The sequence below is a fragment of the Molothrus ater genome, chromosome 1, assembly GCF_012460135.2.
Source record: "Molothrus ater isolate BHLD 08-10-18 breed brown headed cowbird chromosome 1, BPBGC_Mater_1.1, whole genome shotgun sequence".
NCBI classification, from domain to species: Eukaryota; Metazoa; Chordata; class Aves; order Passeriformes; family Icteridae; genus Molothrus; species Molothrus ater.
The window spans coordinates 14171802-14184964 of NC_050478.2; the positions used below are offsets into that span (position 1 = coordinate 14171802).

The 13163-nt window shown below is 36.9% G+C and overlaps 1 protein-coding gene across 11 annotated transcripts in view; it reads left to right on the forward strand.

Annotated features, from left to right (window-relative positions):
* Window positions 1-13163, forward strand: part of PARD3 (par-3 family cell polarity regulator) — a 452341-nt gene that overhangs the window by 251492 nt on the left and 187686 nt on the right. For 7 of the 11 annotated variants that reach the window (XM_036401877.1, XM_036401985.1, XM_036401886.2 and 4 more), the window contains 2 exons: window positions 147-275; window positions 4110-4148. In XM_036401877.1, the coding sequence (XP_036257770.1) occupies window positions 147-275; window positions 4110-4148 (168 nt within the window). The remainder of the gene's footprint in view (window positions 1-146; window positions 276-4109; window positions 4149-13163) is intronic. The other 4 variants (XM_036401912.1, XM_036401990.1, XM_036401966.1 and 1 more) reach the window with 1 other exon arrangement.

Here is a 13163-nt window from a genome sequence, read left to right on the forward strand (position 1 = left end):
GCTGTAACGTGAGCTAATAAGCAGATTGCTCCTGTGAGAGTTTTTTTAATACTGTCCCATATGATTCACATGACTTTTTGCTGTACGTGTCTGCTGGTTTCCCTGTTTTGGAGTCTTACTGATGTTTAACATTTCCTTTGTTGCAGGTAAATGGAGTTGATTTAACAGGCAAAACTCAAGAAGAAGTTGTGTCCTTGCTGCGAAGTACCAAGATGGGAGGAACCGTTGCCCTTTTGATTTTTCGACAGGAAGAAACATTCCATCCAAGGGAACTGGTGCGTAAAATAGAGAGCAGCTAAGAGATTTAGATGAGTGTGAGCAAATGATTTGATCTTGTCTCCTGTTAGTAAACATGCATGGCCAGCACTGAATATAAGAAAAAGGAAAAAAAAGCTATTTTGCTTTATTTAGAACATTTTACATGCATGTTTTTTTATTTTCTTCAAGATCTGCTATTGGAATTAAGTATTTGTTGATAATGTATAAGTGAAAAATTTATTTGGAGTGAAAATGTTTACTATAGGAGAAGCTATTGCATAGACTTCATTTGGATGCATGCAGACAAGTAGATTTTCATATCTTTCATAAGGACAAATCTGTGTTTGAAAGCCTGCCATTTGTCCCACTATCTGCTCACTAATATGTTCTCAAACATATAGTATTATGCCAAAATAGGATATGTAAATACCTTTCTATCAAAAAGTGGAAAATATAAGAAGTAGTAGCCTTTTTTGAATATAAATGCAATCTCTGTGGAATGGAAACCCTGCAGTTGTTAATTTAGCAGGGCAATTCAGAAGATGTTTCTAAGAAATTTACATTAAATAGGAATAAAATGATGTTTCATACTGTACCTGCTCCACTTGCACAGTGTATATTGATATTTCTCTGATAATTACTCAAGATAGCTTCTGTTATGAAAAGGTAGACTCTGAATGGTAGCAGTCTCACTTTGTTCTGTACTCAATTAAACTGCTGAAGTTATTTATTATTTGTATTATTGTAGTATAAGCAATTCTAAAATAACTTACTTGGCTGCATTATTGTGAGAAGATAGACAAATATAAGTATGATGAATTAATAACTTCATTTTTCTATTGGATTTGTGTTATTTTGAACGCAAAGCAAATGAATTTTTGTTAAGCCATTTCAAGATACTAAACATTAGTTTTTACTTTTCAAAACTGCCATTAAACCTTAGGAAGTCAAAGTGGCAGGGAAGGTTGCAAATGAACCAACTTTCACCTTAAAATTCTTGGAACATGCCTTCAAGTGCTGAAGTGAAAGCTGTCATAAAGTGAAGAGAAATAAAAATTTCAAATCCTATTACACCCTACCTTATCACTGTAACAGTGAAAGCAATCTGTTTATAAGTTCCTGTGGTACAATTTTCATGGCACTGCTATCTTTCATAAAGGTGAATGAAAATGCTTTTTGAGATTTCTAAATAAACTTAGAAGTAAGAAAATATCTTAATTTTGTGTATATTATTTCTGTGGTAAAATGAGAAAGTTTTGATGCATAATTTGACATGAGATTTTGTTTAAATAATTGTAAACAAATATATGGTGTAAGTAATGCGGAGATTTAATAGCAATACATTATCTAGTTTTAAAATAACAGCAAGTCAGCCCCTTTGAAGGAGTCCAAGCTCAGCAGCCTCCCTGCTATGGCTCAGGAAACACTCAATTACTTTGGCAAAGTCCAGTGTAGGGAAGCCAGACCTTGGGTGTGGGCTTTGCACTGTGTAATGAGATCAGATCTGAGCTGCTGTGTTCTTCTGCAGCTCCAGTTGCACAAAAGGTGGTGTGAGGATCTGTCAGTACATGTGTGTGATGATCCTCTGTTGCATAAGGATTTGTTTGTTTGCATTCTGATGTAAGGAACTCGTAGGTATGCGCTGCTGGCTGCTGTCAAAGAGCAGGAGCAGAATTGCTGGGGAAGGTGTTGAACTAAAAGTCATCATAAAGGCTGTTTTTTCTGCTCTGGTAAGAAATAATCCTTAAAAAAAATTAAAGCAAGTCTTTTCAACCTGCTCCTCTCACTGACTTTTACTGGCTTATTGAAAAAAAACCCCAAAACAAATAAAAAAACAACCATCCAAACAAAAGAGACAAGAAAAAAAGAAAGAACATTAATTTTGAAGTAGGAAGGAGAATGAGCTGAAATCATGTCTATTCATCTTTTTCACATGCAGACCTTCTCTGGCCACTTAGGAACAATTTGTCTTTGCATCCTTTCCCTATTTCTCTCATATTTTCTACATTTGTGTGCTTTAAAATATAAACTGAATGAGATGTGTCTCAGAAATCATATGTAGGAAATCATGTTATTTGATGTTATCCATCTTATTGAGGGCAGGACTTGCTGTTGCTTACTGAGAACACTCAATATTAAAACCATTTTATATTTGCCAACATTTGTGTAGATAGTATCCCCAATAAAACAGGTGTTGACATTTTATGTTTTATGTTTTGGGTTATGGCTTAAATAACTTTTGAAAAAAATTACACATCTTAGGGTTTCATTTTAGGCAAAATGAAGATAATAAACTTTAGGAAAGTTAAGGAGTTTAAGATTGCTGTTATTATGAAAATGTGTAGTTTTAGCTGAAACGTAGGGGATTGTTAAACTGAGCCAGCTTAGGTTGGTATGGGATCTCTGACACTTGTGTGGATCAGGTCAGGTATGTGTGCGTGATGATCCAGCGCAGCAGAGCATGATACAAGTGAAGAAGATGTGGAAGCAGGGAATAAAATCAAGTTGGCAGAAGTCAGCTTTTGTAATTAGTGAGATCTGGAAGAATGACCATGTTTCTCCAGCATACTGGGCATTTTAGTCCTTCCACAGTTACCTAATGCCAGATGGGTAGTGTATTAGGGCTTGTCCACACTGACATGAGCTAGAGCCACATCATCTCTTAACAGCCTTCCCTCCCTGCCTCCTCTTTTTACAAAAGGGCCAAGGATTATTCTGGTTAAGGAGAGCTCCTGGAGCTCTGTGGTTGCCTCACATAACTTGTGAAGAATTTGCTGAGAGCTGCTACTGACTGTATGAATCCTCTGAAGGATTGACTTAGGCTATTTAGCTTTTGAGCTATATTCTTAGTGCCAGCAGATACTGGCTGGCAGCATTAGTCTCCAGTACCCTCAAAATTATTATGCCCATTGGTACATGTGGGACCTTTACATTTTTTCTTGTAGCTGTCTTCATTTTTTGTTCTTACTGGTTGTTGGCTTCAGGTTGAAACTTACTGGATGTTTGTGTTACTGCTTTGCCACTACATTTTTGTGCTTTATCATTTGATTCTCCTGCAAAACAGCCTAAAACAAAAATGTCCAGTAGCATTTCATTAGGGCCCAGCAGAATGGAAAGAAATAGCTGGTTAGCCCAAAAGTGATCAGCCAGCCAGCATTAAGGTGTCTCCTGAGTTCTCAAATGGGTTTTAATATAGGTGGGTGTGGGCTTGGAAGAGCCATAGTTTCTTATATGTGTTTCCAGAATTGTTATGGGATGCATTTTCCAATGATGTGTGTTTGCCTTATGTGCCCTGAGACACAGGTGAGGAATGGAAAGTACAGGAGGGTCCCTTCTCTGGTGAACTGAATGCATCCTCCTGTCCTGGGATATGCAGAGCTGCAGTTCTAGTTCATCCAAACATGCACAAAAGGGGAATCCCTTGCTAGTGAGAGTGGATTTTTTAAAAAATAGGTACTTGTTTAAAATATTTGGAAGGTTCATCTGGACTGGTGAGGTCATTCTCTGAAAACTTCAAAGTAGAAGGCAAAAGCCAGGGGGGCTTCCCTGAATTAAAATGTTCCACCAGCCAGTAAATGGTGCAAGCAATTGTGGTTCTTCCTTGGCCACCAGTCACCACCCTCACAGTCAGGGAGAGTCAGGTGCATGTAGCATAAGGAGCCTGGAATTATTTCTGTTCACTTCTCATGTAGTGGTTGTTTAGACAAATTTCAGTCAGGGGTGTGACGAACACCCTTCATTTTTTATTACCACTTCACCTCAGAATTAGAGCTCTTTGTTTATCCCCTTGCTGTTAGATAGTATGTGTCATATGTAGTTGTGTTCTTATTTATTTTTTTTACTTCCTTTAGAATGCAGAACAAAGCCAGTCACAAATTCCAAAGGAAACGGTAAGAGCTTTGTCTTTTCCATACTGGAAGACTCCCAAATGTTTTTAAATTGATATGGCACTTCTCCATCAAAGTTTTACAGATCCTTCTTTCACCTTATATGCTGTAGATGACTCTCTGTAGCTTTACATTTTAAATGCATTTTTAATGTAATTTCAAATACTGTTTGAAAATTATACACAATTCTCTTACTGCATATGTTCAAGTGCTATTTGAAATTACATCTCTTCTATACAGCCAAAGGCTGAAAGTTAAATGATAAGAGTAGACTTTAGCTTGGGTTACATATTGAAGCTAATTGTTTAAATCATGGTTATATGACAGAAATCTGAGATACAAACACAAAAATTAATCAACTAGGCTTTAAGTCTTAATTGTATCCTCATAGCAAACCATTATTAGCTATTTTTAAGAAACTATATGGAAGTAATATTAAGTGTAACCTTCTGAGGGCTGCACCAGGTCTGTGTGTGGTATTCCAATGAGGCTCTAGATTGAGGTTGTGTAATGTTTAAATTTTCCCATTTTAGTCAAGGGAAAATGATCAGTCCAAGATACAGTATACTAATACATCTAACAAATTTGTCTGAAATAAATGGTGCATTTTATGAAATACCTACAGAGAATATAACAATAATATATTACCTTAAAGATATACTGGATCTTAGTTCAAAACATGCTTCAAAAAACTCCATTCAGTTAGGTACCTATTTTAAAATTAAATAATAAATTAAGTTCTAGAGAAATTGAGAAGATTCCTGTTGGGACTTGAAATGAGTTAGGCTGCTGCAAAACAAAAAGAGCTTGTCTAGATAATTCAGAATGTCTTACCAGCAAGGGCAAGATGGTGTCTGGAATAAAAAGAAAGTCAGGACTAGGTAAAGATATGTAAGAGCCAACTCAGTGAGGTAATCAAGGGTATGTTGGTTGGTACTATTAATTTTTCAGGCCAATGGAATGTAACTGTAAAAATGGGAATTTGAGTTAAATGTTGGCAATATTCACTTCTATCCTTCTGGCTTTTAATGTCCTTCTCTCTGAAAATCATCTGCTTAAGGGCTCTCCAGAACTGTGGGTGTATCACTGTTTCAGACATGCCTTGCTGTATCTCTTTACTGCATCTCATTAGAGGATGTGTTTTTTTCTTGATAGTTTCTTACCACGTACTGCTGATACGTAAGGAGAGCAAAGATCAAAGCCCAGGATAGTATTTCTATCTGTAATTGAATACCATTGAGAATTGAATACCATAATTTGTGAATGCAGCCTTATAAAAGTATCCTGGTTTTAGGAGTTGAAATTCCACCTCAAAAGCTCATTAAGATAAAGCAGATTGCCTACAAGGTGTTTATAGAAATCAGTTGCTCATCTGTTGCAAAGTTAATGTTTTGTAGCAAATTCCATGGTGAAACCCCTTCTCTGGCATTCTTGGAACCAACACTAGATCTAAGGAAAGAGCAAAATAAAATAGGTATCTTCCATTTGTTCTCTTTAGATGTGGGGTAAAAAATGCTTGTTAATCAGGAGATTATACAGGAGGCACAGGGAGTGTATGAGTAGCTAGGGATTTCTGAGAAAAACAGCTAGAAAGCTCTAGCAAGCCTTGAAAATATGGAAGTGAATTGGAAAACATATGAAGACTGTAACATATGGTTACTGAGGGAATGGGCTAGAAACCTGATCAATACGAAAAAATTTGCCTAATGTCTTGGGGTTTTCATTCTTTATGCATTGGGATTTTTTGTTATTTATTTAAAGGCTCAGAACAATTCTGATACTAGGAAGACCAGGTCTCTTTATATTTACCTACTCCAGTAGGTGAATAAAAAAAGGGACTAATTGTGCAAGGTTTTGGTGGGTATTTGTAATGCACAGTGCTTTTGCACTTATGTCCCTTATTCCAATCTACTTAGCTTTGGATAAGTGTGATACTTCAATTTTACAGACCTAGTTTTCCTAAGCTGCACTTTAATAATACAGTCACACATTCTTTATAATTATTTTTGAAAGTATTTCTCTTTGCTTTCCTTTATTCTCCTTGGTTCTGCTTCAATACCTATTTATTTCTCCTCTGTCTACTTTTCAGGTCTTTGAGATTTCTAATCTCGCAATTTCTATTTCTGTGCCTGCTCTGATCTTTGTGCTATTAGCAGTGAGGTTTTAGTCTCCAAGTGTCAAGGACTTGATAGTCAAAAGCAAAGCAAAAAAACAAAAACCAACAAAAGAGCATGATGAAGGCAGTGAAGCTACAGAAATGAGAGAGGTGGAACGCAAGTCTGTTTTTCATTTAAAGGCAAAATGGTTGTGGGGTTTCTTTTTGTTGTTGTTGTTATGTCTTTGTGGAGAAATAGAAGGAAAATGCAGCTTTGAAATTTCAAAAAAAGATATGAAAAAACACTCCCTTGAAAGTAGAAGGCCTGAAATAAAATAGCAAAATATCAAGCCTAACTTATCATTTTTTACTCAGGGGTTACCTTCATGTAACTGTTACTTTGAAATGGTTTGCATTAATATTGTGGCACTTGGATGCAGTAGTTAGTCCTCAGAGAGGTAATAAAAGAAAATCTTGAAGGTAATGTTTTTCCTAATTTGTGGCCTGAAATCCTTGACAGTGTTATTCCTTACAACCCATATAAGAAAGCATATGAATTCAGTTTTTTTATGCTCCATCACAGAATACTGATTCTCAATCTTAAACTTCCATATAAGAAGATTTTGTAATTTGAGAGGCTCACACAATTTAAGCTCTGCTCTCCAGTTTTACATAAGAAATGCAAATTGTTGATGCAGCTTCAGTCTCCATTCAGTAACTGTGCCCTGGTGAAAACAGGACTGATGTTTTCACCTTCTGCTTTGCTTATGAACAGAGCCATTGCTCTGCTTCTTTGTGAAACGAGGAATCTCCTGTATCTTGGTTGAAAGATTGTTTCACCCAGCCACAAGTTTGTGCCATTTGTATAGCTGATGGCAGCATAGAACACATGCACCTATTGCTAAACAGGGTGATTATTTGGAATGTAGGAGATTGCCTGTAATATGAAAAAACTAGTAATTTATCATTATTACATTTCTGTTTCTAAGCATAATTATCCTAATCCTGTTACAGTGCATTGAAATGAACTGTTAATTATGCCATGTAAAACATCTGCCAATTAATTTTTCCTCATACTCTTTGAAGGTTGATAGTGTTGCAGTAATATTTTGCTTTTACAATTGTCATTCACTGTTAGTTTTCTGAATTCAGAACCAGCAAGTTAACTTTCATATAAGCATAATGCTAGAAAAATAATAATTCTCATATGAGTAAGTATTTTCTAAGGAGTGTTGTTTATTGATAAGAAGAGATTCGGAGTTAGAATTCAGAATATCATTTCATGATTGTTGCACTCAGAAGCATGGAAAAGCTTCAGTTTTCTGTTCTCATTTGTTTTTCTGTCAAATTGCTGTAAGTGAGCAGAATGTTATGAATTTGAGTGCAGGATTCATAACAGTGACATAACAAGAGTGGTTGGTGTGTTGGAACAATATATAAATGATTAGCAGCACTGATAGAAATGGCAAATGGGATTGCTTTTTATTTTCTTCTGAACTCAAACATTTGATATTCCAGCTATTACCTAAATTTCATTTTGATCACTGCTTTTTCAGATCCAATTGCTGTTCTTGCCATATTCTTCTGTGTGTGATTCTGAGTAAATTAGCTAGCTGCCCTTTTTATGCAAGAATTCATTGCCTGTAGGAAAGGGGTGATGCTGCTCAGAGGCATTTTGTAAGAACTAATGAATAGTTACTTTTGTACGCTTTTTGCTCATAAGTTTTCATATTGTGAGTATGGGAGGCAATATTAGCAAATGCCTAGAAACACATGATTTGTATTGTTTATTAGATAGAAAATTATTGTGGAAAAATAGCACAATCAGTGTTGAGCTTTAAGAGGATGTATTCTAAGTGCATGTGTGTTTGTCTTTTGCTTAGAAGCTGTTTGCATTATTTCAAGATACCTAGTCACTGGGGATGCATCCAGAGATACTTTTTAAAAGCTGTAATAAATTCTCAACACTTCCTATTTAGCACCTATATAGACCTTCAGCTTGGTGATCCAAATGTCTGAACATTGAGCCAAAATCATAGATGGACTGTCAGACTATACCCCCAGCAGTGCTGTTATCAATAGGTACAGAATGATTTTATTGAAGGACTGACTGATGATTAAGCTGATGCTGTTATTTCCTCCATGGTACTTAGGAATGCTGCAGATATATTTTTGTACCTTTTTATCTTCTAATGGTGGGAGGCATAAGGGTGATTACAATGTTTTAAAAGCATTTTTACTGCAATTTTGAGTGGTTTCAGCTAATAATTTTCATCAAGTTTTAGATCACTGCCCATATGAAAGAAATAGGTAGTAAATGTGTGATTTCTGCCAGGTACTGTTGTGGTTTCAATCTTTTACCATAGGAGATACTCCAGTATTAAATGCATGTTTTGGCATATTTATGACTCGAGATAAGACATTAATTCCTACTGAATAATTAATATAACAGTTAAGTGGCTGTGATCATGAATGCTTTTTGACCAGTCTGAATTTCCTGGAACATTCAGTGATAAGGAACATAAACTTCTGCATAATGCAGTACTTAGAACTGACCCTCAGGCTCAGTTTTGACTGTTAGCAGCTGGTGATTTACCTGGGATGTGGTGTGGCACATTGAAACTGGCTTTGTGCAGCACCATAGAGAGCTGTGGCTGCCTTTGGAGCACTGGCATTGAAGACACTTGCTGAAAAATTCCCAGTTTGATGGAAGACAACATACATGTCCCTGCACCGTGCTAGGGTTGTCTTAGTGCCACCATTGCAGTGTCATCCTGAAGCCACACCTGTGTGTACAAACTTGTTTATTTGGAGTAAACCTTGTTTTACTGCATCATTGCCTTTAGACTCTTGGTGTTGATTCTCCCTTGATATTAAATGCAGGGAAAATAGTGAGGTGAAATGGTTTGCCATGGTTGCCTGAAAGTTTGCAGCAGAAATAGGAGTGACACACAGATCCCTTTGAGGTTCTCCATACTGGCATTACTTCATGAGGAATGTGTTTCCTGCCGTGGATTTATACATAGGCATTATTTCTTTTTCAACTTGTTTTTCCTGTCTGTCTTTTCCAGACTTTATCTCTTTCTTTAGTCTTTCAGGTCTTCTAAATCCTATAGGCCAGTGAGAGGATTTTTAGGGAGCTCTGTCATTAGTGTGTTGGGCATTGAAGTTTTTCTTGAAGAAAGGATAGTGCAGAGAGCTGTAGCTTTACAGGCTTCTTTGGCAGAACAGACACCTACTGTGTACCTAATCCCTTGGTTTTCACTTCTCTAGGATAAGCAAAGTGTAAAGAAACAGAGTTAGCATTACAATCACGTGTTTTTGTTTCAGGACATACAGCAGGGACATGAAGTTTGAATAGGGCAGCAGTTTTGAACAGAGTATGTTGGCCTGAATAAAGGACAGTGATTATGGTACCTGCAACAGACTGGTCCTTGTGAGAAGTTCTGAGATTAAGAACCAACAGAATGTAATTTTAATGGTGTGATCAATTTTTGAAATGTAGAATCTTGTTTGATTAAACCAGTTTCTATGACAGCCCAGATCAGAGTGTTGGCATTAGGGAGAGTAATGTAAGTAAAGTCAAGCAATGAACTTATTATAAGGAGAAGTAACAAACATGTGGATGTACTTAAACATGGGCTTTTGCAGAGCTTTGATTTCCATTTTAAATGAAAATCACATGCTTGAATTTTTATGCTTTGGAAAAGCATTTAATTTTTTTCTAAATCATATCTTAATCCATCCAAACCTTTAAACTGAAGTTATTTTTGCATGTGGAACATCTTTTTTGATATTAAACTAAATCCTTAAAATGGACATAACAGGAAATGCAGTGGGGCTGTTTTACAGTACTTTCATGAGCTAGCATTTTTGCCTATAAATACTTACCAAAGTTAATCCACGTCTAATACACAAAAAACTCTTCCTTGATGGGATTAAGATTAAAGCAGAGCACATTTCCCATAAAATCTCAGAATTCAGATCTAGTTTTTGATATTTAGCAGCTGCTGTTTGATTTGAATGAATGCAATCTTTGCCAGATGTGACGTATTAACTTTGCTAATATGAATAATGAGTCTCTGTATATGAGCAAATAAGATTCATTAGTGTTTATTTAACATATGACAGATATTAAAATTCTTAAGTCTAGGAAGATATAGAAAAACAAAGCAAGCATAAGAATTCTGGTTGTTTAGTTGGCTCAAGCCCTGTATAATTTTCTAACCAGGTAAGTAGACACTTTAGGTCCTCAAAACCTATAATGCAACACAACTGTTTGATTAAAAAAAAAAAAAAAAACCAAAAAAAAGATAAATGGCCTTATATTTCAGGAGAAAACTGGGTTGGAATGTGCATGCCACTACTGGATTATTAGGCAGGATTTTCTCTGCTTATGGAATTGCTCTAGTTATATTTTTCTTTAATGCCACCCCATGGTGGGATGCACCAGCTCTCAGTTACTCCTCCTAAGGAGGTCCCTCTACTGTTGTTGGGGAGGTGTGTTTCAGGCCACCTGCATTGCTCTGTTTTCAGTACCTCCAGCAGTAATACATTACATTTTTATAAGTACTAAACATCACCCCCCACAAAACTGTTGTTGACCAAAGAAGCTGTTTTGCATTTGTGTATGTGATGGCATAAGATGAGAGTGAGTCATCATTTTTTGTGTGCCTCAGTTTAGAGGGTGGCCTGATAAGACAGTAGTGTCACCCAGTTGAAGGGCAAAACAGTTTGAGTCACCTCTGATGTTAAGAATGTCTTTGCACAACAGCTAAGTGAAATCTCCTCTCTTGCATATATCCTGCTGCATTCTATTTTGTTACAATAATACAGAGATAAGTTTTATTGGTTTCCCAAACTATAGGGCTTATGATTCCTTAGTATTGTGGCTACCTTATCAGAAATAATTAAATAATGGATGCTGTATTAAAATCTTCTAAAGACTAAAAATATCTTGGAAAAAGCTGTTATGTTAGGTCAGAATTCCCCGTTATTGGAACCCAATGACTAAACTTGGGATTTTGAAATTCCCAGTAGTTTTACAACCTACACTTCCTAGAGAGCTCTCACATCCACCAAACTCGTCTTTTGAGAACTTCAGGTTTTCCATCTGGGTAAATTGTAAAGAGAGAAGACACGTTTGTGAGACAAAAGGTTGATAGATGAACAAAATAGTATTTAAACAGTTGCTAACAGGACTGTAATGTTAGAAGGCTGCACAAACAGAACTTGAGACAGGTAAATTGAATGGTGAATGGGGTCACTCAAGTTGTTAGGTAGTGTTTGTGCTATAGTTAATTAGTCATATGAATGTCATTGTTGTGGTGTATATATATACACTTATAAGGGTGTGTGGTATGTGTGCATGCATATATGTGTGCATTTAAGAGCTTTGTGAAAGTTTTCTTGCACATGTGTTATATATATACAAATGCAGATGCAGAGCTTTACTGATGGCTCTGTGAAAGGGAGCAGAAGCACATTTCTGTACACATAGTCACAAAGTAATGTGCAGACAAGTTTCAGTGACTGAATAACTGCTGAGAAGGCAGCAGGTCTAAGCTTGCAAGAGAATGAACTTCACTGGAGAGAATGCTGCCAGACTTGCAGCAGCAGTGAGTCACTTAGGAAACCTGTCCTGGCTTGACTGAAAATTGCTTCCCCCGTTAGGTGGGAGGAAGGTTTTCTTTGCAGTTCAGTTTCTGTTTTCACTCATCTCATGCTGCTTACTCACCAGCTGAACCCTGATGAGGTCCTGCAGAGGGAGGAAGTCCCAAACAATAGTGTGTAAAACATGAACCCCCAGCTGCTTGAGAGAGGCGATTGTCCCACTCTGCTCCTCACTGGTCTGGCCTCACCTTGGAAATTGTGTGAAGTTTTGGGCACTACAGGATAAGAAAGTTCTGAAGCTATTAGAGAGTGTCCAAAGGAGAGCAATGAGGATGGTGCAGGGCCTTGAGGGGAAGCTGTGTGAGGAGCAGCTGACATCACTTGGTCTGTTCAGCCTGGGGGAGACCTCATTGTGATCTTCAACATCCTCCTGAGGGGAAGAGGAGGGGCAGGTACTGATCTCTTCTCTCTAGTGGTCTGTGACAGGACCTTAGGGAATGGCCTTTAGTTGTGTCTGGGGAGGTTTAGGCTGGGTATTAGGAAAAGGTCTTTCACCCAGAGGGTGGTTGGGCACTGGAACAGCTCCCCAGGGCAGTGGGCACAGCACCAGCCTGACAGAGTTCCAGAAGCATTTGGACAATGCTCTCAGGCACAGGATGTGACTCTTGGGGTGTCCTGTACAGGCCCAGGACTTTGACTCAACAATCTTTCAGGGTCCCTTCCAACTCAACATATTCTGTAATTCTGTGATAAAAGGATCAAGAGGACTAGAGGCTGTTACTAGTATGATGAGAAAAGTAATGGCACTCTAAATGTTGAAGTCTATGTTAATGTTGTTTATAAAATTAAATCTTAAATGTTTATAAAATTATAAAATTAGATCAGAACTTAGGTAGAGGATAATGTTATATGGAAGAGAAAAACAATTCCCCCCCCCCCCCCCCCCCCGTTTATCTTATGGCTTGTTAAAATCTCTGTATACATCAAAACACTGCCATAAGTTTGCTCTAGTCAGGAAGTTTATATTTAAATTTACAATATATTTATGTTGTATATAAAAAGTGAAAAACTTATCTCAAATGTCGTTTAGAATAAATTGATGCTAAATATGATTTTGAAGCCAAAAAAGTCACCTACATATTTTATCACCAATCAAATTTTTATTATAAATTACATACTTGAGCAGCTTCATTCATCCAACTGAAGTCATTTCAGATGACCTTTTCCTCAGCTGCCTCTGTCTGAACAGAATATTGTTCTGCTGTTAATTGTTTTGGACATAGTGTGTGAAAAATCTTAAGGGAGTTGAA